Source organism: Rhineura floridana, chromosome 1, assembly GCF_030035675.1.
Source record: "Rhineura floridana isolate rRhiFlo1 chromosome 1, rRhiFlo1.hap2, whole genome shotgun sequence".
NCBI classification, from domain to species: Eukaryota; Metazoa; Chordata; class Lepidosauria; order Squamata; family Rhineuridae; genus Rhineura; species Rhineura floridana.
In genome coordinates, this window is record NC_084480.1 from 19,115,458 (window position 1) to 19,139,852 (window position 24,395).

The 24,395-nt window shown below is 43.3% G+C and overlaps 1 protein-coding gene across 6 annotated transcripts in view; it reads left to right on the forward strand.

The window, feature by feature from the left end:
• RAB27B (RAB27B, member RAS oncogene family) overlaps positions 1–24,395 on the forward strand; it is a 188,071-nt gene that overhangs the window by 149,954 nt on the left and 13,722 nt on the right. For 5 of the 6 annotated variants that reach the window (XM_061614823.1, XM_061614807.1, XM_061614832.1 and 2 more), the window contains exons 2-3: positions 14,403–14,574; positions 18,994–19,079. In XM_061614823.1, coding sequence (XP_061470807.1) covers positions 14,422–14,574; positions 18,994–19,079 — 239 coding nt within the window. In that variant the 5' untranslated portion in view covers positions 14,403–14,421. Of the gene's footprint in view, positions 1–5,626; positions 5,692–14,402; positions 14,575–18,993; positions 19,080–24,395 lie in introns of all 6 variants that reach the window. The other variant, XM_061614815.1, reaches the window with a different exon arrangement.

Below are 24,395 nucleotides of genomic sequence, written 5' to 3' on the forward strand. Positions count from 1 at the left end.
CAATCTGTAAGCACCTTGAAAGCAATGCAGTGATTACTAGGAGCCAACACGGATTTATGAAGAACAAATCCTGCCAAACTAATCTTCTCTCATTTTTTGATCGGGTAACCTCCCTTGTAGACTGGAAATGCTGTGGACATAATATATCTCGACTTCAGCAAAGCTTTTGACAAAGTGCCCCATGATATTCTGATTAGCAAGCTAGCTAAAAGTGGGCTGGATGGAACAACTATCAGGTGGATCCACAGTTGGCTCCAGGATCGCACTCAAAGAGTGCTTATCAATGGTTCCTTCTCAAACTGGGTGGATGTAACACATGGGGTACCACAGGGCTCGGTCCTGGGCCCAGTGCTCTTCAACATTTTTATTAATGACTTGGATGAGGAGTTACAGAGCATGCTTATCAAATTTGCAGATGATACAAAATTGGGGGGCATAGCTAATACCATGGAAGACAGAAAGAAAATTCAAAGGGACCTTGATAGGCTGGATCATTGGGCTGAAAACAACAGAATGAAGTTCAACAGGAATCAATGCAAAGCTCTACACCTAGGAAAAAGAAACCAAATGCACAGTTATAAGATGGGGGATACTTGGCTCAGCAATACGACATGCATTGAGCAGGGAGTTGGACTTGATGGCCTTATAGGCCCCTTCCAACTCTACTATTCTATGGTTCTATAAGGTCAGAGTATGGGGAAAGGTCAGTAATGGAATTACAGGTACACTGTGAAGATGGCTCATTTTTAATTAATTTCAACAAATTATTTGACCACTGAAGAAAAAAGTCCAAAAGGGGTCTGGATTTTCCCCCCTCTTGTTTTAAACTTTGAACTCTGGATTCTCTCTGATTGTTGTGTGTATCACCATGAAAATTTAGACGGTTGTTAAACAAGCGTTTCTGAGTTCAGGACTATAAGTTTTGTAAGGTTTTGTTTTGAAATGTGTTTGTGGGAAGCAGCAGAATGGCATGGGGAGTATTTTCAATTTAACATTGTGGAATGCGAAAAATCCATGCTAGCTATAGTATACAGCCAGTCTTGTGGCTGTATAATTACTTTGATTGAGAACTGTACTGCAAAATTCTGAGATGTGTGAATTTCGAGTGATGGTTTTGGTTTGAGTATTGTTTCATACAAATTACGTAGATTCACCTTTAAATATGAACTGAGTTGAATTTCTCCTCCATCCCTATTTGGAACCATCATTGAGGATTTTAGTGTTGTAGTGGCCGTGCTGATAGCAAAGCTTTAAAGCTACTTGGAAAATGTATGAAAAGATGCTGACTCTGAGAGGGCTCTTGTAGTTCTTAAGAGTTTGTAAAGAAGGGAAAAGTCCCAGCTGGTGATTCTGTTCCTGCACAGTGATGGGAAAAACTTCAGTTGGTGAAATTCTCCCTCTGCCACACAAGGGGGTAGGAGCCCTCGGGGCCTATACATAATCTTCTGATGCATTTCACATATAAAACTAAATTATAATTTAGTGTCATATCTGTGAGTAGCATCAAGTCTCTGGCTTGAGTGCTCTTCCTTCCCTCTCCTTCAGCACAGCCACGGGGAAGAGATTTGGAAGTATTCAGATCCACTTTTAAATTAACTGGAGTTATTTATTCAGAAGTGTATATATCACCCTTTGTCAAAAGGCCGCAGGATGATTTGCAACATAAAAACAACACAAAACAAGAACTTAAAACAATTATTTCCATACAACTCATAATGAAAGCGTAATCACCAAACTATTCATAAGTTACAGCAATCAGGGTCAATTACGGAATCCAAAAGCCTGCCAAAGAGGTGCATCTTCAAGTGTTTACTAAAAGAAAACCATGTAATTAGACACACCTTAGAAGGGAGAGTACAGATGTGGAGCCACCACTGAAAAGGCCCTTCCATGGGCTCACTATGTGCTTCATCCTGAACAGGGATCCTCAGTTGTTCCTCATCGTCTGATCTTAAGGTGTGGACAGGTTGGTATGGGAGAAGGTGTTCTCATAGACATCTATATTTACATCCCAAGCTGTTCTGGGCTTTAAGTATAAGCACCTTGAATTGGGCCTGGAAAATGATTGACAACCGCTGAAGTTGTTTTAAAATGAGAGTTACTTATGCTTGACCTTTCAATCCTACAAGCATTTTGCACTAGTTGCAAGTTGTTGACCATCTTCAAGAGTAGCCTCATGCAGAGCACATTACAGTGGTCTAGTATGGAGATTTCCAGGGTATGGGTGACCATAGCCAGGGCATCTGTACTTGGCATACCAGCTAAAGCTAGGCATATGCACTTAAGGAGTACCCCCAAACTACAAACCTGCCCCTGCATAGGGAGTGCAAAGGGAGTTCCCCATAACATTTAAACACAGGAAACCCCGATTAATTTAAACTGTGGTTAGTGAACAAGTCAGGATCACAAGCCACCATTTTAACAAACCATAGTTTTAAGCCAATCATAGTTCCCCCAAGTTTGGATGTGCGCAGGAGCCTCTGATTAGCTTAAAATGTCCAGTCTTCTTCTGTAGCACAGCTGTAAAGAGGAGAGGGCACTGGGAAGGCTCATTGCTACTTGTGCATGTAACACAAAACCATGGCTAAAAGGGCCTATAAGAGCACAGAGGGACAAATTCCAAGTTGCCTGGAACAGAGTTTAGAGAAGGGGAATGGCTGTGCTGCACCTGATAGTTTTAACAAAAAAAAATTAAAAGATTATAGGAATGTGATCAATAGTTAACCTGTTTCTGTGTAATACACACGTCTTAAGAGTATGTTTCAGGATATTAGAGGACAACCATTTTACTTGGCTTAACGTATTTATTTATACACTGCATTTTCATTATAAAGATAAATACAACAATTATAATACAATAAAAACCACACAAAAACAACAACAGTTATAATACAATAAAAACCATGGAAAAATTAAAACAGTAATCAAAACAGATCACAAGCATCAGCTGACTATTATGGAAAATGTTTTTTTCCTGAACTGCCTGCATAAGCCTGGCAGCAAAGAAACTTTTTCAGCAAACATTTGAAAGTTAATACGGAAGGCGCCTGCTGAATCTCCGTTGGAAGAGCATTCTACAGGAGTGGGCCAATAACACTGAAGGCTTAGCTTCATGTGGATATCAGGTGAGTGTCACCAACTTGGGGGACAACAGCAATGCTCCCATAGATGTTCTCAGTGTTTGAGCTGGGATATAAGGATTCAGGTGATCCCTAAGGTATTTGGGAACGAAGTTGTTCAGGGCTTTGTAAACTAATACATGGACCTTGAACCTGGGTCAGTAGTAGATGGACAGCCAGTGCAAATGTTATAACAATGGCATTTCATGTTGGCAGCTATGTACTCCATCAACAGTCTAGCTGCCGCATTCTGCACCAGCTGGAGCTACTGGGCCAGGCCAAGGGCAGCACCACATAGAGTGTGTTGCAGTAATCCAGCCTCGAGGTTACCAGTGCATGGACTACAGTGGTCAGGCTATCACACCCTTCTGTTAAGCTGCCCATTTGCAAAAGAGCATTTATTATTTTATAGTTAGCTTCTAATAGCTTTTAAATGTGGAGCCTACTTCTCATAGCCTTGCACTGTATGAAGACTCCTGTTTCTTGTGCAGCAAATAAGGAAAGTGAACAGGATGTGATAGTTGAATGACCTGTTTTCTAAAGGAAATTCAATGTTGACAGATTAAATTGTTAATATATTATTGGGCTTTTTAGTATTGGTATACTGTAAAATACTTTGGTTTCCTTTTTAAGGTGCCAAGATTGTAAGCATTTAAGGAATTTTGGGAAGGTATAGCTCAGACAATAGAGTTCTGATCATACAGTTTTTAAGCAATGTTTTTATTTTTATTTTTTATTGGTGTGCATGCAGTGAATTGTTTTGGGGGTTGTATTTGGAAGGGAGGAGATTGCTTGGAGTGTGGAATATTCAGGCAAGTGGAAGAGGGAGAATGGCATTTGGGAGACGGGTGGAAGTGGTTTGCTGGGTACAAATGGGTTTAGCTCTAATTGCATTTATGCCAAACCTGTGTTTACTGTGAACTTGTTTGTATTGTTCCTCAAATACTCATGCTAAAGTGCTTGATCATCTACCTTGATAGCTGCACCTGCACACTTCTGTTAGCACAGTAGGGCTGTTATGGCTGGTGTATATTCCTGTTTTGCTGTTAACTGGAGTTCAGCCTCTCAGGGCTGAAATGGCACATTGCTTATATTCAGATCCTTCTTAAATCTGCTTGTTTAGAATTGAGACTAAAAGTGCTTCTGCGGTACAGCAACTGCTACATCCAAAGCCCTGACACCTAGCTGCATCCAGAGCAGCAGCTGGGGGTGACTTTCTCTCTTGCTGTTTTCTCCATCCATTTCTCCCCCATTCATTGACTCCAATAGGAGGAAAATTACTCTGGGCCCTTTTTGGGGGGGAGTTGGAATAACAAAGCTTAGAATCCTATGGATCCATGGCCTCCCTTGACACCCCCAAAACACCCTCTTTTCTCCCTATCGCGGGTGGCACATCTATGCCCATGAAGCCTTATGCAGTCATACAGTGGTGTGTATGTGTTCACGCGTGCACACTCTTCTGGCAGAGTGAAGCCTCAGCAGCTTCTGTTATCTCAGTGTCTGTTTTGGAAATGTTGGAAATTGCTGGACTTGCTTGCAGAGTTGACATGGTTGGAGCTCAGAGCTCATATAGATGGACACTTTCAGAGTTTGGGGAAATAAATGGCCCAAGGCAATTTGTGAAGAGGCCCCAAGGACTAGCCTTGTAGATTCCTGAGAGAGAATCAGCTGGGATGCCCAACTCAGCTTTTACCTGGAGGAGCAATGGTCTGTGGACCACTTTCTTTAGCAAAGCCAAAGAGCAAGGTAGACAGAATGTGCCAACAGGAAGAGAGGACAGGGGGAAATAAACAAGTAGAAAAGGGGAGAAATGCTGTTTGATCAGTTCATTAGTCTGCTGTTGTAGATGTGACTAACTGAAGGAACAATCTCAGTACTTGAGCTTGTTACCTGTTTTGTGTTGAAGGAGAGGAGGAAGTTCTACCTTTTTTCTACTGTGCAAATATAGCCTTCCAGAAACTCCCCATCCTATTTTTGTGTGGTGAAATTGTGTGTGTGTGTGTGTATATTTTCTGAATATATTGTCAAGCGGAGTGGGGGAATTCTCCAACAGTTTCAGGATGGCCAAAATTATGTTCTGTTGAATTTCAGCTTGGTTGTTACTGAATGAAACTCTCTGGTTAGCTCATACTGGTAGATGAAGAAAGTAATGGGGCTGAGAGAGGAGGACTGGAAAGAGTTGGAGTCAAGCCCATTGCTTCTTTCAACAGCATTAACATATTATTAAACAATAATTAAAACTGGATCCAGAGCACTTTAGTTCCAGGCAGACAAGACTGGGGCAGGTGGAGGTGTGCTTAGCAATGAGTATAAAACAATGTAATTGAGAAGGTTTCATTTTTTAAAGGTTGCTTCCAAAATCTCTTGAACAAACTTACCATTTGTGATAATCTTTACTTTTCTTGATGGTATGCAACAGCACTGCTGAGAGATGGAGAATATATCAACATTCATAAATGGATGGGGAGAGAAATGAGCTGCTAAGTGCTTTTTTTCTTTTTCTTCAGTTGATTTGAAGATGGTAGTCGGTGAAAATGCCAACAGCTTTGGAACATCTCTGACATGGTTGAAGGTATAACTGAAACTTGGTGGGAGGACTCCCATGACTGGAATACACGACTGAAGGATATAACTTGTTCAAAAAGAACAGAAGGAATAGAAGGGGAGGCGGAGTCACACTATATGCTAAAAATATGTATCCCTGCACAGAAGTACAGGAGGATTAGCTTGGTAGCTCCACCAAGAGTATCTGCATTAAAATGAATGGGGCAAGGAATAAAAGGAAAATAATAGTTCAAGTCACCCAATCAAGGAGAAGGCGAAGATGAAACTTTTGCAAAGCAAATTGCCAGTGTTTCGAGGAGGCATGATGTAGTAGTAATAGGGAACTTCAGTTATCCCGATATCTGTTGGGAGACAAATTCTGCCAAACATGGCCCCTCCCAGAAATTCCTGATTTGTGTTGGAGATGACTTTCTCTTACAGAAAGTGGAGGAAGAAATTAGAGGATCAGCTACCCTTGACTTGATTCTAACCAACAGAGATGACTTGGTAGGTGAAGTGGCAGTTATGGGAAATCTGGGGGAAAGAATGCTATACTTGAGTTCTTGATTTTAAATGAAACAAAAGTTGAGAGTAGCCATATGCCTACCCTGGACTTCAGGAAAGATGATTTTAATAAACTCAGAATAATGGTTAACAAGGTTCCATGGCAAGCAACCCTAATGAGAAAATGAGTACAAGATGGGTGGGAGTTTCTAAAAGAGGAAATTCTAAAGGCACAATGGGAAACAATTCTGTCAAGGAAAAAGGGGGGAAGACAGCAGAAGAAGCCAGTGCGGCTTCACAGAAAGCTTAGAGATGAGCTGAAAATGAAAAAGGACACATACAGGAAGTGGAAGGAAGGCCAGACCACAAAGGAAGAGTACAGACAGGTAGCACAGAATTGCAGGGATGGCGTCAGGAAGGCTAAAGCTGAGAATGAGCTGAGGCTAGCGAGAGATGCCAAAAGCAAGTTCAAATCTCCACTGCATCCTACAGTATTGAAGGAACTGGCTGAAGAACTCTCGGGAACCACTGTCTATTATCTTTGCAAAATTGTAGAGGATAGGTGAAGTGCCGGATGACTGGAGGATGGCTAATGTTGTCCCTATCTTCAAAAAGGGCAACAAAGAGGAACCTGGGAACTACAGACCAGTTAGCCTGACATCAATCCCAGGGAAAATTCTGGAGCAGATTATAAAGCGGCCAGTCACCTTGAAAAGCATGCAGTGATTACTAGAAGCCACACAGTGATTCCTACAAATCCTGCCAGACTAATCTTACCTCATTTTTTGATCGGATAACCTCCCTGGTAGACTGTGGGAATGCTGTGGACATAATATATCTTGACTTCAGCATAATATATCTCGACTTCAGCAAAGCTTTTGACGAAGTGCCCCATGATATTCCGATTAGCAAGCCAGCTAAATGTGGGCTGGATGGAACAACTATCAGGTGGATCCACAGCTGGCTCCAGAATTGTACGCAGAGTGCTTATCAATGGTTCCTTCTCTAACTGGGCAGAAGTAATGAGTGGCGTACCACAGGGCTCGGTCCTGGCCCCAGTGCTCTTTAACATTTTTATTAACAACTTGGATGAGGAGGTACAGAGGATGCTTATCAAAGTTGCAGATGATACAAAATTGGGGGGCATAGCTAATACCATGGAAGACAGAAACAAAATTCAAAGGGACCTTGATAGGCTGGAGCACTGGACTGAAAACAACAGAATGAAATTTAACAGGGAAAAATTCTAAGTTCTACACCTAGGAAAAATAAATCAAATGTACAGTTATAAGGTAGGGAATGCTTGGCTAAGCAATACTACGTGTGAAAAGGATCTTGGGATTGTTGTTGATCACAAGCTGAATATGAGCCAACAGTATGATGTGGCTGCAAAAAAGGCAAATGCTATTTTAAGCTGCATTAACAAAAGTATAGTTTCCAGATCACTTGAAGTATTGGTTCCCCTCTATTCGGCACAGGTTAGGCCTCATCTTGAGTACTGCATCCAGTTCTGGACACCACACTTTAAGAAGGATGCAGACAAACTGGAGCAGGTTCAGAAGAGGGCAACGAGGATGATCAGGGGACTAGAAACAAAGCCCTATGAGGAGAGACTGAAAGAAGTGGGCATGTTTAGCCTTGAGAAGACTGAGGGCAGATATGATAGCACTGTTCAAATACTTGAAAGGTTGCCACACAGAGGAGGGCCAGGATCTCTTCTCGATCCTCCCAGAGTGCAGGACACAGAATTATGGGCTCAAGTTACAGAAAGCCAGATTTCAACTGAACATCAGGAACAACTTCCTAACTGTTAGAGCTGTATGACAGTGGGACCAATTACCTAGGGAGGTGGTTGGCTCTTCAACACTGGAGGCCTTCAAGAGGCAGCTGCACAGCCACCTGTCTGGTATGCTTAATTTGGATTCCTGCATTGAGGAGGGCGTTGGACTCGATGGCCTTATAGGCCCCCTCCATCTCTACAATTCTGATTCTAAGTTTCTTTTGTGTGTCCTGAGTCTTCTACCATTTAGCTTCATTGGATGTCCACGAGAGAGAGAGGGAGAAACCCTTTTCTCTATCCGCTTCCTTCATGACATGCATAATTTTATACACTTCTATCATGTCACTTCTTACTTGCCTTTTCTCTAAAGTAAAATGTCCCAAATGCTGCAACCTTTCCTCATAGGGATGCCGCTCCATCTGTTTGATCATTTTGGTTGCCCTTCTCAGAAACTTTTCCAACTCTACAGTATCCTTTTTGAGGTGAGGTGACAAGAACTGTACACAGTATTTCAAATGCAGTTACATCATAGATTTGTATAATGGCATTATGATATAAAAAAAGCCATTTCCAAATACAATACTTGTTAAGAAGCAAGTACTTCTTCACACATAGCATAGTTAAACTATCGCATTTGCTTCCACAAAATAAGTGGCGACAGCTGTCAACTTAGATGGCATTAAAAGGGGATTAGACAAATTCATGGAGGATATGATTAAATAGCGGCTAGCTGTGTCGGCTATACATTACCTCCAGTATCAGATGCAGTATGGTGGAGAAGGTGTTGATCTTGGTGTTGATTCTCGGTGGCTGCCCCAGGCTTTGGAATTCCCTTCCTAGGGAGGTAAGAATGACCCCCTCTTTGCAGTCCTTCCGCCGACAAGCAAAGACCTTCCTATTCCAACAAGCCTTTGGAATTGAAGGCTAAGGATAGGGCGTGAAGGGTGCTGCATTGCTAATGTCTATTATATCATTTTTAAACTAGTTTGAACTTTTTTTGCTATATGTGTGTATGGTTTTAATATTGGAAATGGTTTAATCTTATTTTAATGTAGACTTTGTATGTTTTTAATTATATGTATTTTTTATCTGGAAGCCGCCATGAGTTCCAGTTTTGGAAAAATGGCGGGGTATAAATAAAGATGATGATGATGATGATAATAATAATCTCAAGTCCTGATTGTAGCCTTTCTGTATTCATCTGGTTGGTTACTGCAGGAAACAGGACATTGAAGTAAACAGGCCCTTAGTTTGATCCAGCATGGCTCTTCTTAGGCGCTTATCAGTTTACAGCAGTATTTTGTATGCAACTTTAGAATACTAAGATCCTCCGTGGCGCAGAGCAGTAAGCGGCAGTAACGCAGCCAAAGCTCTGCTCACGGCCAGAGTTCGATTCCAATGGAAGGAGGAAGTCAAATCTCCGGTAAAAGGGGCCGAGGTCCACTCAGCCTTCCATCCATCCGTGGTCGGTAAAATGAGTACCCGGCATATGCTGGGGGGTAAAGAAAGACCAGGGAAGGAACTGGCAATCCCACCCCATATATATGGTCTGCCTAGTCAACGTCGCAAGACGTCACCCTAAGAGTTGGAAACAACTTGCACTACAAATGCGGGGACACCTTTACCTTTTTTTTTTTTAGAATACCAAGAAATTCTCATGCAATCTATGCTTGCTACTTGAGAACGTCAAATACAGAAGTAAGGATCCACTAGTTGAATAGAAGATGAGGATGGCCTTGATCAAAGTCTTGACTTTCTTGACTCAGGTCACCTGAGCACTTGCCTTCAGAAATGCAAAGGGAGTTACCAAAGAAGCTCCAGCCAAGCTACTGAGCTAATATGCGATAAGAGAAGCACAGAAGGTTGAAACCGTAATTTTTTCTCCTTCATGGTGTGCATACAGAGAAACATAGGAGGGTTAAACTTTGCGTAATCTTGTGTGCGTGTCCCTTCTGAGAACTCTGGAGCTAAAGGAAAGAGAAGTAAGATGCTTTTAAAGAGAAGACTGCTACAGGAGTTTCAATGTGTCTTGTTACTACGTCTTTGCTGGGAGGATGTTAGACACATCAATAGCAAATCAACAGTGCAGAGCCTTGATCTGCTACAAGAATTTCTCATTGGCCGCTTTGAGTGAGTGTTGCCTTCCTCAACAGCTATGCTAATCCTTCCACTTCTTTAATTCCTCCCATCTGCACTGGGTGGAAGAATGAGAGGATGTGCTGCTTCTTGTTGTTCTGGCTCCCCCTGCTGGAAGCAGCTTGAAAAAACGGAGGCAAGATGGCGTATGCAAGAGGGAGGAACCCGTTTGCCCACCTAGGCAATTCTGTCTCCTCTTCCTCTTGAGCTATGAAATAACAGTGCACAAAACATAGCAGCTCCTCGCTAAAAAAAGAAAAAAGAAAATTGTGCTGCTAGATTGGCTTTTTTATATGTCTTTTGTTTTAATTTCTCATTGGGTTTTTTTGTGTGTGACTGGGCCTTTAGTAACTCCATCGTCATGAACTCTCACTCAGAGCTGAGCTCACTCTACTGTTAGGCAGTGTGTGGTGACTGCCTCAGGTGGCCAATATGATACTGCTGCCTTTGAAGATGGCAGCTAGATTGTTGACTGGAACAAGAAGGTGTGAACATATAATACTTGTTCTGGTCTGAGTGCACTGGCTACCAGTTTGTTTCCAGCCCAATTCAAAGTGCTGGTTTTTATTATTATTTTATTATTTATCTTTGTTTATTTCATTTATATCCTGCCCTTCCTCCTGAAGGAGCCCAGGGTGGCAGACGCAGCAATGATAAACCTTTTTTTAAAGAAAATTCTAAAAACAGTTAAAAGCTTTATCTCGGCCAGTGATCTCAGGGTTGCCTTTGACCTTTAAAGCCCATTACAGCTCAGAACGGCTGTACCTAAAAAACTCCTCTCCTCATCTGAACCTACCCAGAACCCTGAGATTATCATCTGAGACCCTTCTGTGTAGGTCATCTCTAAGGGAAGTTCAGAGGTTGATGACAAGAGAATCGGCCTCCTCTGTAGTAGCCCTCCATTTATGGAATGCTGTCCCCAAGAAGACCCACCTGGCACCAAACTTGTTTCAGTGAGAGGAAAAGACATTTTTGTTTTCTCAGGCATTTTGACAGCATCAGTGATTGTACTATGAAATCTGTTTTTAATAATGTTTATGTGATTTTATTATTGTATGTTTTAACTGTGATTGTAAATTGCTTCAGAACTTTTTTTAGCGTGGAGCATTATATAAAATCAATAAACCTAACTTAATAAACCTTAACTTGGGCTCCTTTTCCCCATTAGCATGTCTAACAATAGAATCGCATCCAGCATTTCTCTGAGCTTATTATTTATTTATTTATTTATTTGATTTATATCCCAGCAGGAGCCCAGGGCGGCAAACAAAAGCACTAAAAACACATCAAAACATCATAAAAACAAACCTTAAAATACACTAAAATAAAACAACTTTAAAAACATTTTTTTAAAGCTTTAAAAACATCTTAAATAAAAAGGGTTAAAAAACATATTGTTTAGAGGGAAAGAAAGGTTTTTAAAAAACATATTAAAAAGCAATTCCAACACAGACACAGACTGGGATAGGTCTCAACTTAAAAAGCTTGTTGAAAGAAGAAAGTCTTCAATAGGCGCCGAAAAGATAACAGAGATGGCACCTGCCTAATATTTAATATTTATTAACATCAGCTTTCATGGAATCCAAAGTACATGGTAGACTACATTCACTTTAGCTTCATATAAGATCATGAATTCCAGATTCACCCCCATCCAAACCCCAAGCTTGTGGAAGAAGAAGACCTAAGATGAATCCTGTCCCACAAGCTTATGGCTCTGTTGATTGTAGTATAATGAAAACATTGCTGGTTTTTTCTCTACCCTCCAAAAAGAGCAAAAATTGTCTCCTGAGAATATTGCTTCTGGTAGCTTTCCCTCCTTGCGCCGTTACAATTCATTATTTCAGCCTTTTTATATGGAGTGTGTTTGGGGAAAAGGATATCTCTTTCCTTCCCATATGTCAGTGGTGGGGTTTGTGTTACATAATCTGTGTAGTAAATTCAATCCTCTTTTTTCCCCCTTAAGCAATGGTAACAGCAAGATGAATGAGCTGTCAAGGACAAAAGTAATAAAGTTGTTCAGAACATATCTTGAATTAGATTATAATTCTGAAAGGACCCTTAGGGATTCCGTTAGCAAATGAGTTGGTGATCCTGGGCTTCTGTGGGGCCTTATAGGCTTGTAATTAGTTTTGGGCTTAGTGGAGGAAGTGAGTTGATTAAAAGTATCTGGGCACAAAAGCTGTAGGTGTGAATAACTGGCTGTGACAGTACTTCATGCAAAGCAAGGCTATCAGACATCCCAGTCTGAAGAGGTAATGGTGATGAAGCCTCCAATAATTGAACCTCTTTCTTTAAGGTACAAGCTAAAATTAGGAAAACTTATTTCTGCAGAACAAAAAAAGAACTTGGCCTAACATCGGTTTTCAGATGGGGAATAAACCTAATATTTCAACAGGCAGTATTTGCTCAATAACCTTTCCTAGAGGCTATCTAGACTGAGGAATACTCAAGTTTAATTGCTATACACTTTTCTTGGTCAAGAGGAAAATTGTTGGTGCTTCTGGTTATTGAAAAATGGTAAGAAACCTATGTGATGTCAGAAGCTCTGTCATCTACTCTGCAATGGGATTTTAAATTCTTTTCCGGTATACAAGTGTGTTCTGAAAGAAAGTGAAACTTCAATTCGACTTCAGTGGCATGAAAAAGAGTTGGATACTCAGATGTTCAAATAAATTGGAGTATCATTTACAAAGGATATCTTGACAGTGACCTGGTTTGCATGTCACACTAAACCAGGCTCATGGTTTAGCTTTCCAGAATAAATCGCAGACCACTTGAAAATTGCTGAGGATCTTGGAGGACCACTTAATGATTTTTCTGCCTGTTGTACCAATTGTAATTCACTGTGCCGTATGCCATATGGTTCTTAATTGTTTCTTTATTGCTTTCATTTCTTATACAGTAGGGCCCCGCTCATAGGGCGGGTTAGGTTCCAGACCCCCGCCGAAATGCAAAAGTCGCGCTAAAGTGGAACATAGCCTTTTTTTTTGCAAATACATATACTGTACTGTAAAAGCCTAATCTGTACTCACGTTGCTTACCTTAATACTGATGGCTGCTGAAATGGTGCTGCTGCCTATCTGAAGATCCGCTGCCACGCACTCTGGGTGGGCTGTGCTAATACCTGCAGCCGAGAGGGAGAGAAACCGCTGCCACCGCAAGCTCCAAGCTGGCCGCAGTAGCAAGTGTTGCCGATCACAACCGACTTGTGCTCCAGGCGGGCCGCATTAACGGGCACCGCTGACCAGAAGTGCAAGCTGTGGGGAGGAAAAAACAACAGCCCCCAACCCCAAACACGCTCTCTCACAACTCAGACTGAATCAGAATGGTGACCGATGCCCTTCTCAGACGCTGTATTAGTGGAACGCCAAAAAGCGGGCCGTACTGTATTGTATTTTATTGTATTACCATTTTATTCCATAGAATGCCGCGGACCACCTGAATGTAGCTTGTGGACCACTGGTGGTCCCTGGACCTCAGTTTGGGAACTTCTGTTCTAGAATGAAATGCCATGTGTATGCAGCCTTTGGGTTGGTGTGGACATCATTCTGGTTCCCTCTTAACTTTGGTAGAAGACTAGAAACAAGTTGTAGGATTGCTCATACTCCTCTTGGGAGGAAATTCTCCCCTTGTAGTCACATTTGAGGGACACGTTAGCTCAGATGCTGAGCTGCCATTAAGCATAATCTAGGCTCCCCATTAGTTGGGCTTTAGAACCACCATTAAACCTTGAAATACTGGTTAAAAGAAACCCTAGTTAGCTTAAACTGTGATAAATGTGGGTGCAGACTTCTTATTTGGGAGCCAACATCATTTTTATGTATTTCTTTTGGTATCTGTTACCCGCCTATAGCCCAAAGGCATACTCACATCATCGTTCAGAATATATAAAACATGGTAACAACAACAACAAAAGCAAGCTAAAATACAGTTCGGGAAACAGCAGCAAGATATCCAGAGCAGCAATAAAACAGCAAAGTAAAGCTCATTAGGAACAGTTGATGAAAACTGATAGCTGAAGAGCTCTAATTAAAAAAAAAATGCTGGCGGGAGGGAACCATTCTGAAAGAATTTGGTTGTAATATATGTTCCTTAGCTGTGGTTTAACAGGGAGGGCAAAATTTTCTCCAGGGAAGGGAGGAGCAGTGAAGAAAAAGTGTCTGGCAAAGCTCCTCACCTTGGGTAAGAGGGACACAGTGTTGCACTCGCAGTGGAACTTAAGAATGTTTCCAGCACGGGGGTGGGTGGGTTTGGCACTGGTTTTTCTTGCTGTCTTCATACCAAACTTTTCTCTCTCTCTTTTTCTCCCTACTCTACAGGTTCATCAAGGTCAGCAGTATGACTGATGGGGACTATGACTATCTGATCAAACTCCTGGCCCTCGGGGATTCTGGGGTTGGGAAGACCACCTTCCTGTACAGGTACACAGATAACAAGTTCAACCCAAAGTTCATCACAACAGTAGGAATTGACTTCCGGGAAAAGCGGGTGGTGAGTCTTTTTTTTCTTCTATATATGGTTTAAAAATTAACTTAGCTGCTTTAGGAGGCCCCACTGAAACATAAAATAGTCCAGATATATATTACACTCTTAATATTGCAAAATCTATTTCCTCATATGGTTTTCCTCCAGGCACCTCACTCAGCCTTTGTAGTTCTCATTTGAATGCTGTGTGACTTTGTCCAAACCCTTCATCTATTCAAAGTCTGTGGGTTGTATTCAACAATGTCCTGCTCAGAGTAGACCTTCTGAAATTAATGAACCTAAATGTGTTACTCTTCACTGAGTCTACTCTGAGTAGGATCACACACCTTTAGACCGTGTGTTTTAGTTTAACAAATCTTTTAGCAGGGGTGAGGAACCTTGAGAGCGCACCAAACTTAGCCTACCAGGACTCCCCATTTGGCCTGCTGAGCCATTTTGGGGAAGTCACACTCACTGACACTACATCTGACATCATGTATGACATTGGGTGTGGTGTTGGTAAAAGCAGGGCTTCAAAGGAACATTCATAGAATAGTAGAATTGGAAGGGACGTATAAGGCCATAGGGTCTAACCCCCTGCTCGATGCAGGAATCCAACTTAAAGCATCCCTGACACATGGCTGTCCAGCTGCCTCTTGAATGCCTCCAGTGTTGGAGAGCCCACCACCTCCATAAGTAATTGGTTCCATTGTTGTACTGCTGTAACATTTAGGAAGTTTTTTCTGATGTTCAGTCAAAATCTGGCTTCCTGTAATCTGAAGCTTAAAGTGAGCTCCTGATTGTTCCTTTGCTCAAGAAGAGGGAAGAGGTTTCCATTCAATGGAAACAGTTTGTCCCTCTCAATACTGGTCTATGAACCTCTGAAAACCAGAGGTTTAAAGAGCAGCATGGAGATGTTTACAAAGTATTCTTTGAAAGCCCCACGCTGTGCTTTGACATCCTAACAATCAGGGCTTCAAAATGCAGCATCACCTGATATTACTATGACATCAGGTGATTGACAGGTGGGTGACCATGCCCACCTGTCAAATTTGGCTCACCAGGGGTCGGAGAGATTTAAGATTGGGACCGCTGGCCAGAAAAGATCCCCCCACCCCCGGTCTTATACATACTTTTGACTATCTTCTATCGGGACTATGTATACTTACGATGTTTGAAGCAACCAGATATTCTTAATGCAGACTTGGTAACAGCTGTAAGAGGAAATCTGAACTGACAACTGACAGGCTGCTGTAACAGAACTTTTTAATGCTATAGGAACATTGGTTAGCATATGGAAACACTAAGCAGCTATAGAAATGTTTTTGCCATTATTCTTCTGGCTTGTTTAGCTTTCAGATATGGTACTTTGGGGTCACAGCTGAGAGAAAATTCTTTTGACTGTGTGAGATTTCACAGCACAAGTTACACGTTACAAGTTAGAGCCTGACACTGATTTTATGCCTTCTACGTTAAATTTTACCCTAGTAGTATGTGTATATATATATATATATATATATATATATATATATGTATAGTATTTTATGTATTTTAATATATTTTAATGTTTTTGTGATTTTATTGTTTACAATTTTATTATGTATGTGTTTGATTTTATTTTTGTAACCCGCCCTCTATAGGGTAAAAGGGCAGGATAGAAATATTTTAAATAAATAAACACACATAAGAAATTGCTATTCTAGGAAACATCTGTGTGATTGCCACCATTCCACTCTGCTTTATTCATATAAAGCTTTTCCCAATGTATGAACAGTGCAATTCTATAGGTCTACTCATAAGTAATCCCTATTGAATTCAATGGAATTTACTTACAGGCAACTGGTTATGGGAATTCAGCCTAAATGTCTAATTATGTCTTCACCAACCTGGTGCGCTCCTGATGATTTGAACCACAACTTCCATCAGCCCCAGCCAGCGTATCCAAAGGCACCAGGCGGTAAAGGCTGGTCTACTATTAGCAAATAGTAATGAGAATAGCAGCTAAAGGGGCCTCATTTGCTTTTGGCGACAGTAAAATTATAGCGATCATAGAGACTCAGATTGCCTACAAAATAGTTTTTTTATGCGTGTTTTCTTTTACATGTGCATTTTTACACATGTGCATTATTTTATGTAATCTATCAGTACAGCTTTTTAAAAGGTCAAGACAATTTATTACTAATTCACAGTGCATAAAGCAGTGGAGGCTGGTAGCTCTCATGTCAGTGGGGCAGTGAATCCCCTTCAGGTTTAGTCTGAACTTTCAAGGAGCTGTCCAAGCGGATTCACTGTCCCACTGACGTCAGAGCCGCCAGCCTCCACTGACATTAAGCCTAATATCCTGCTACTTTTTGTGAGAAACACATTTATATCTTCTGATTACTGGTGGGACATAACAGAGCTTTTTCTAAACAACCATTTCACGTTCTCTAGTATGCAAACAGCTGTTTGGCCTATACTTCCACATCTGTGTTGGGGATTTCCGCCCCACCCCCTGGACTGCTAGTCCCTGTGCTGTGCTAGAAGATGCTCCTGAAGTTCTCCCAGGTTTCAGAAGCAGCTTGTTCAGTGTATACTGGATTTACTTTGTGAAGGCAATGAAGCTCAGGGCGCCCACTGCACATATGAAAGTCAGAACACACAAGTGTCTGGATCCTGACTGGGAGATGGTAGATATTTTTTGCAGGATGAGAAATAATTTACCATTCTACCTCCATTTCTGTGCTCCAGGACGAATGAAATTGGTATGTGATAGGGATGGGTGAGAAATTCTATTCAATTTCCATTTCAAGCAAAATCTATCAAATCTGCACTTTCTGAAACAATATGAGAATCAAAATGCAACCATCCTTGGAAATTTGCACTTATTCAAATTTTGCAATGCGATTTGCCAACCAAACAATGTTTACAAAAATACATGTGTTAGGAATAAGTGTGCATAAACATGAATACATGAGTGAAAATAACATACACAAATGCACACATTTTTGCAAGCCATTTCTCGTCATATAGTGCGTTAGTCAAAACTGCCTACAAAAATGTGTTTATTAGGAAAAAATCTCACTAAAATGCTAGAGAATATTACATGAGGTTTTTTTAAAAAAAAGAAAATTGCAAATTGCTGCAGAAATGTGGACAACTAAATTTAAGATTGGAAAAATGAGAAACTGAGAGAACTGAAATTAACAGAACTTTCCATCCCTAGAATGCAAATATTCATATCATCATGGAAGATTGAATGAAGAAGATAAGGAGATTAATGAACCTCATTATCATTGCTACCAATTAAACACCAACCTGAGCAACTCATTCCCACTTATTCTGATCATGCAACCTTTGCTTGTGTTGCAATGAACTATTGTTATCCTGTATCAGATCCCCGACAGAGAGTTGTAGGTGAAATTCACCATTCTGTGGTTTACCGAGATGTCTTTCAAGTGCCATTTTGTCTCCCCAAAAATATATCTGTCTGCATTTACTTGGAAGAAGTGGGTGAAGAGTAGGAATGTGAAATCTTGAAGTATCGTTTTTTCAGAGTCCCCCTTTTGCCCACTCAGTTCCTCAGGTTTGTCCTCCGCCATCCCATGCTGATTTTCCTTGTGCTCACCTCTCCCCATATTCTGGAACTTGCCTCCATTCTGCATGTTCCATAGAGTCCCCATAAGTGACATTTGATTCAATTGTTTGTCTTCTTCGACTATGTGTTACACTCCTCTAAGGTGGCCAAACTTGCCTTGAATTCTGAATCTTGTTCCATACCAGAGTGACCTGTAAGTCTTTTATGTATGCACAGGGGAGTAAATACACTGTGGCTGAACTCAGATGGCACATACACACCTTTTTGATTTGAATGAATTTGTTATATCAAGCTTTAACTGGTCCTTTTTCTGTATCTTAACAATGTGTGATAGCTTTTTCAGAGCTTTGGGAACAGTCTTGTAGAGCCATTTGTTACCCGCATGTGCACTGTTTCATGTTGCATGCCCAAGTGCGGTCTCTCTGCTCAGGCTTCTGTTTTAGTTTATTCTGCAGCATTGGCCTCTCATATCCCACCCAAACCTCATAGGATTTCCTGGTGTTATCACCACCTCAGCTCTGAAGTAAGCAGAGAAAGTGTGACTCAAACAGTAAGCTCTGTGGCCAAGCGGGATTTGAACCCAGGTCTCTCCAGCTGTATCTGCTAGAGTATGCTGCACTGGCTTTCTCACTACCATAATCCATGCATGTGACATTGATAACTGCCATAATGTTCTTGGTGATGCAACAACTATATGACCACTCCAGCGCCTGTTGATTTCCCCCCGTATCCATGTGCATTTTGCCTTCTCAGTTCTGCCAATCAGGCATGGTGTTGTTATCAGACTAAATGGAAGTGTATTAAGTAGGTGAGCAAATGGTTATGGCTCTGTCTAAATAAACAGCTAAGCTTTGTTTGGTGTGTTTCAGGTATACAATAGCCAAGGGTCAAATGGCTCTCCTGGGAAAGCCTTTAAAGTCCATCTGCAGCTCTGGGACACAGCTGGGCAAGAAAGGTAATACTTGAGAACCGATGTCTCTGAAGTTGAGATAACCAGAAGAGCAAATGAAAGGGTCTCTATTAGATGCTGCTAGGCCATTAGGCAGGTTAGACATTATTACACGGACTGATGAAAGAGACATTTGGTCTTACCGTGAAATCGGTCTTCTCTGTGCATCAAAGATGATATCAGGTGGAAAGATGATATCAGGTGGGTAACTAGCTCCAACTAGTGGTTGAAGGCAAAAGAGTACTGCTGACGTTTTACTGTAGGTCCGTTCCCAGTCTGCGCCTGCTCCGTCCGCAGTTTTTTAATAACAAGCAAACAGAAAGAAATGAAATAATACCACAAAAAGACAAGACAACAGTAGTCATACACTCTCTGCTCAAGGTCTAACAGCGCTTGGACAGGCAGCCCAGCCGTCATAGGGAGCGGCCCTGATATCATCTTTGACATGCACAGAGAAGACCGATTTCACGGTAAGACCAAATGTCTCTTCTCCTGTGCATGGAAAGATGATATCAGGTGGGACATACCAAAGCTGACCCATGTAGGGTGGGAATACTGCTGGGCTATGGGTACTAGTGATCTGAGAGGACATGCTGTAGAACCCTCCTACCGAAGGCTGCCTCGGCTGAAGCATAGGAGTCTATTTTATAATGTTTAATGAAGGTATTGGGAGTGGCCCATGCGGCTGCCCTACATATCTCCCCCAGAGAGGCATTATGGGAAAAGGCCGCTGATGTGGCCGCCGCCCTAGTAGAATGAGCTACCAACCCGGCGGGCCGGGATAATCTTAGAGAGGCATATGCCAAGGAAATGCATGCCTTGATCCACCTGGCTAGTGTAGATGTGGTGACTTTATTCCCCATGGATTTTGGGTGAAAGGAGACAAACAAATTATCTGTTTTCCGAAATGATTTAGTCTTGGAAATATAAACTTTAAGGGCTCTTCTCACATCAAGAGAGTGCCAGGCTTTTTCTAAAGGATGGACAGGATTTGGACAGAAGGATGGTAAGACCAGCTCCTGCTGACAATGGAAGGCAGACAACACTTTGGGACGAAAGGAAGGGACAGTATGGAGGACTACTCTATCCTTATGGAATACACAAAAAATTTTATGGACAGACAGGGCATTCAATTCAGACACTCGACGGGCCGAAGTAATGGCCACGAGAAACAAGACCTTAAAGGAAAGCAGACAGAGAGAAACTTGACTCAGGTGTTCGAACGGAGGTTTTTGAAGGGCTGACAAAACCTTATGCAGATCCCAAGTTGGGTAGCGATGCACCGTAGGAGGTGCAGTTATTGTTGCTCCCCTGAGGAAACACTTGACGAAGGGGTGAGATCCGATTGGCTTATCCGGGGATCTGGAGAGGGTTGCCGATAAGGCTGAAACTTGGCGCCTCAGGGTGTTTGGTCTGAAACCCAAAGATACGCCATCTTGCAGGAAGGACAAGATTTCTTTTACTCCCGCCTTTCGAGGAAGAACCCCTTGTTTCTGCGACCAGGATGAGAAGGCCTTCCAAGTGCTTTCATAAATTCTGAGCGTGGATGGGCGTCTAGAAGCCATCATGGTTTCTACTACTTGCGGAGAGATGCCTCTTTTCAAGAGTCTCTTCCGTTCAAGTTCCAGACATGAAGTGCCCACCACTCTGGGTCTGGGTGCTGGAGCTGTCCCTGAGAGAGCAGGTCCGTTCATGCTGGAATCTTCCATGGTGGTTCCACCGACAGGTCGAGAAGGTCTGGAAACCAAGGTCTCCTTGGCCACCATGGAGCCACCAATAGAAGTGCTGTCCTTTCGGCACGAAGTTTTTTGAGTACCCTGGAAATCTCTGGAATTGGAGGGAATGCATATAGTCTGCCCGGAGGCCACTGGGAAGTCAAGGCATTTATCTCTTCCGCGCCTGGTGACGCGTATCGGGAGAAGAACCTCTGCACCTGCCGGTTGGCACTGGTGGCAAAGAGGTCTACTTGAATGTGGCCAAAACGTTCCACTATTTGACGGAAGGACTGTGGGTGAAGTCTCCATTCTCCTTGAATCAGCTTCTCCCGACTGAGCCAGTCTGCTTGGCTGTTGTCCTCCCCCTTGAGGTATTCTGCCGCTATCTATATGATATTGGGCTCCGCCCACTGGAAGAGGAGAAAGGCCTCCTTCTGAAGAATGAGGGAGCGTGTGCCTCCCTGACGGTTTAAATACGATTTGGCCGACACGTTGTCTGGTCTGACAAGCACTGCCCCTAACCGTCTGGTGTTTGCAAAGTGCCTGAGGACCAGACGAACTGCCCGTAGTTCGAGTAGGTTGATCGGCAGTGCGGATTCCTGAGCCGACCACATGCCTTGAATCATCTGCCCGTCGCAGATGGCTCCCCATCCGGATAAGCTGGCATTGGACGTTATCAGGGTGTGCAGTGGATCCTGGAAAGGGACGCCTCGCGTCAGGTTGGGCTCTTGGGTCCACCAGAACAGCGACTGACGAACCTGTGGCGACAGAGCGACCATGCGGTGGTGTCTGGACGCTATGTCATTCTGGAATGGCAGCAGCGCCCACTGAAGAGTGCGGGAATGATGATGTGCCCATGGCGTCGTTTGGAACGTGGATACCATCAAACCGAGAAGTGCTGCCAACTCCATCAGGTCTGTAGAGGTGGAGGATAGCACATGCAACACCACTTTGCGGATCTTGCTGATCCTGTCTGAAGATAGCGTAATGAGGCCATTTTGAGAGTCTATAGTCGCTCCCAAATGTGTGATGCATCTGGACGGAAAGAGATGACTCTTGGCTTCGTTGAACAGGAAACCGTGATCCTTTAGACAGGTCAGGGTGACATGGAGGTCCTCCCATGCCTTGTGTAACGATGGTGAGCGGATCAGAAAATCATCCAGATAAGGAAAAATATGAATCCCCTGTGTCCTGAGGTGTGCCACCAGGGTAACCACTATCTTGGTGAATGTCCTGGGAGCGGACGACAGGCCAAAGGGCATGGCCTTGAACTGATAATGGTCTTGTCCCACCGCGAAACTCAGATACCTTCTGTGAGGGGGAAAAATTGGAATGTGCAGGTAGGCTTCCTTCAGGTCGATAGATGAGAGGAAGTCCCCTAGCCTCAGCGCTTCTTTGATGGAAAGTAAGGTCTCCATCCGAAATTTGCAGTACTTTATGAAGCAATTTAGAGTCTTGAGGTCTAATACTGGCCTGGATGAACCTTCTTTTTTGTCGACTGTGAAGAACAGAGAGTAGTTTCCCAGGAACCTCTCCCCTGGAGGTACTTCCTCGATAGCTGCCATGCGTAGGAGATGGGAAACTGATCTCAAAACTTTGCCCCTTTTGTGTGGATTTGCTGACAGGGGATGGAAGGAATCTCGCCGGGGGGGTGGAGGAAAACTCCAGGCGAAGGCCATATCGAAGAGTGCGGAGGACCCAGCGATCGGAGGATAGGTCCTCCCATCGGTGAGCAAAGCATTGGAGACGGCCTCCCACCGGCGAGGTGGAGGCATCAGAACTGATTTCTGTTTCCACGTGCCTGGGATGCAAGGCCGGATCGACCTGGGAGGTGTTGCTGGGACTTAAGTTGGTTGCGCTGTCTGTTCCAGAAGGGATGGCTGGAGTGGGCGTCCTTCTGTCTTCCAAAGGGACGTGAGCCCCGAAAGGACTGCGACAAGTGATATGGATGGAATGAGCGGCGAAAGGTCCTTCCATCCTCCCTTTTTCTGGTGGATGGCATGGACTTTTTCTTTTCTTTGGTTTCTAATATGTTGGCAAGGGCAGTGTCCCCAAATAATTTGCCACCCACGTAGGGTTCCGAGGCAAGATTCGAATGAGCTGCAGGGTCTGCATCCCAATGTTGAAGCCAAAGGGTCCTTCGCGTGAAGATCCCTGCAGTGAGAGACCTAGCTGCAAACTGCATGGCGTCCATTGACGCATCTGCCATGAAGGTAACTGCCCGAGAGACCTTCAGCAGAGATTTGCGTATCCGGGCTGCATCCTGCTGTGGGCCATCTAGCAGGTCTTCCAACCACAGTAGGGAGGCTCGAGCAAACACAGAAGAGGCTGCTGCTGCCCTGATTGAAAGCGCACTAGCCTCATGCACTCTTCTAAGTCCCTGGTCCATCTTGCGCTCAGTAGGATCCTTAAGGTGAGCGTCTGAGTCTTTAGGATTCAATGATGGGTTCAATAGATTGACTATAGGCGCGTCTATGAGCGGGACTTTCAACTGATCCATGATCGGTTGTTCCAGTGTATAATATTTGTTGGCTACAGAAACCGATTTTTTGAATTGCAAGGGAATGTCGAATTCTGATTTGAGCACCTTGGGGAGAAGAGAAGGAAGCTTCAATACTCTAGACCTAGGCTTTGGATCTGGACATACTGCTGAGACTCTCGAGGAGGGTGGAGTAGGAGGATCCTCTGTAGAGGCGAGGGTAAGAGCCTCCATCGCTTTGCATAGCAGAGGAAGGAAATGAGCCTCTTGAAATATTCTAGTAGATAAAATCTCCTTAGATTCTGATTCCCCACTCCATTCCTCTTCATCCAACACAATCAAGTCATTTTCTGTGTCTAGAAGCTCCTGTTCTGGGAGCTGAAGGTGTCTGCCCTGCGATGCAGCATAGGGGTCTGGGGATGTGCGGCCCGGGGAAGGGTGTGTGTTCGCCCTCGGGTGCCTTGAGGGTTGTGAGCCTGATGCAGTTTGAGAAGACAAATCTCTAGTCAGATCCATTAAAAGGGCATCCTTAAGCTGTTCTTTTAATTGCTGAATTGAATGTGCTGAAAGCTGCAGCTGAATAGGGCGAGCTTGAGTGTGAGATGGATAAAGCCTGTGCCCACCAGCATCATGAATTTGTTGGACAGGGATTGGCTCTTCTAAAAACCCTGTGAAGGCCTCGGGCGAGGAGTTGTTAGAAAAAATAGCATCTAAGGAAGGGTGAGACTGGCCACCTTCCCCATCAGACAGGGGTTCCAGGTCCCTCTGGTCCCTTGAGTGGTGGTAGGAATCTTGACCTTCTCTACAGGTTCCCTTATGTGGAACAGGAATCCTGCCTTCTGCAGCCACCCTGCCCTCCAAAACCTGAGCCTCAGCCACCTCGTGCCTGACGGTAGAGGGGCGGGCCACCATTGTTTCAGAATGATCCCCCGAAGAATGAGCCTGCTCTGATCCCAGGATGGGACTGAGTTCTGGCACTGCGCCTGTCGCTGGCTTGCGGGGAAGCACTTTCGACCCCTTTGAGAGGTGCTTTGTTTTGTGTGTGGCTTTCCCCATAGCCGGCACACACTGCGGGACTTACGGGGTTAATGAAAATATGAATGGAAGGCTCCCGCTGGTAATGATCGA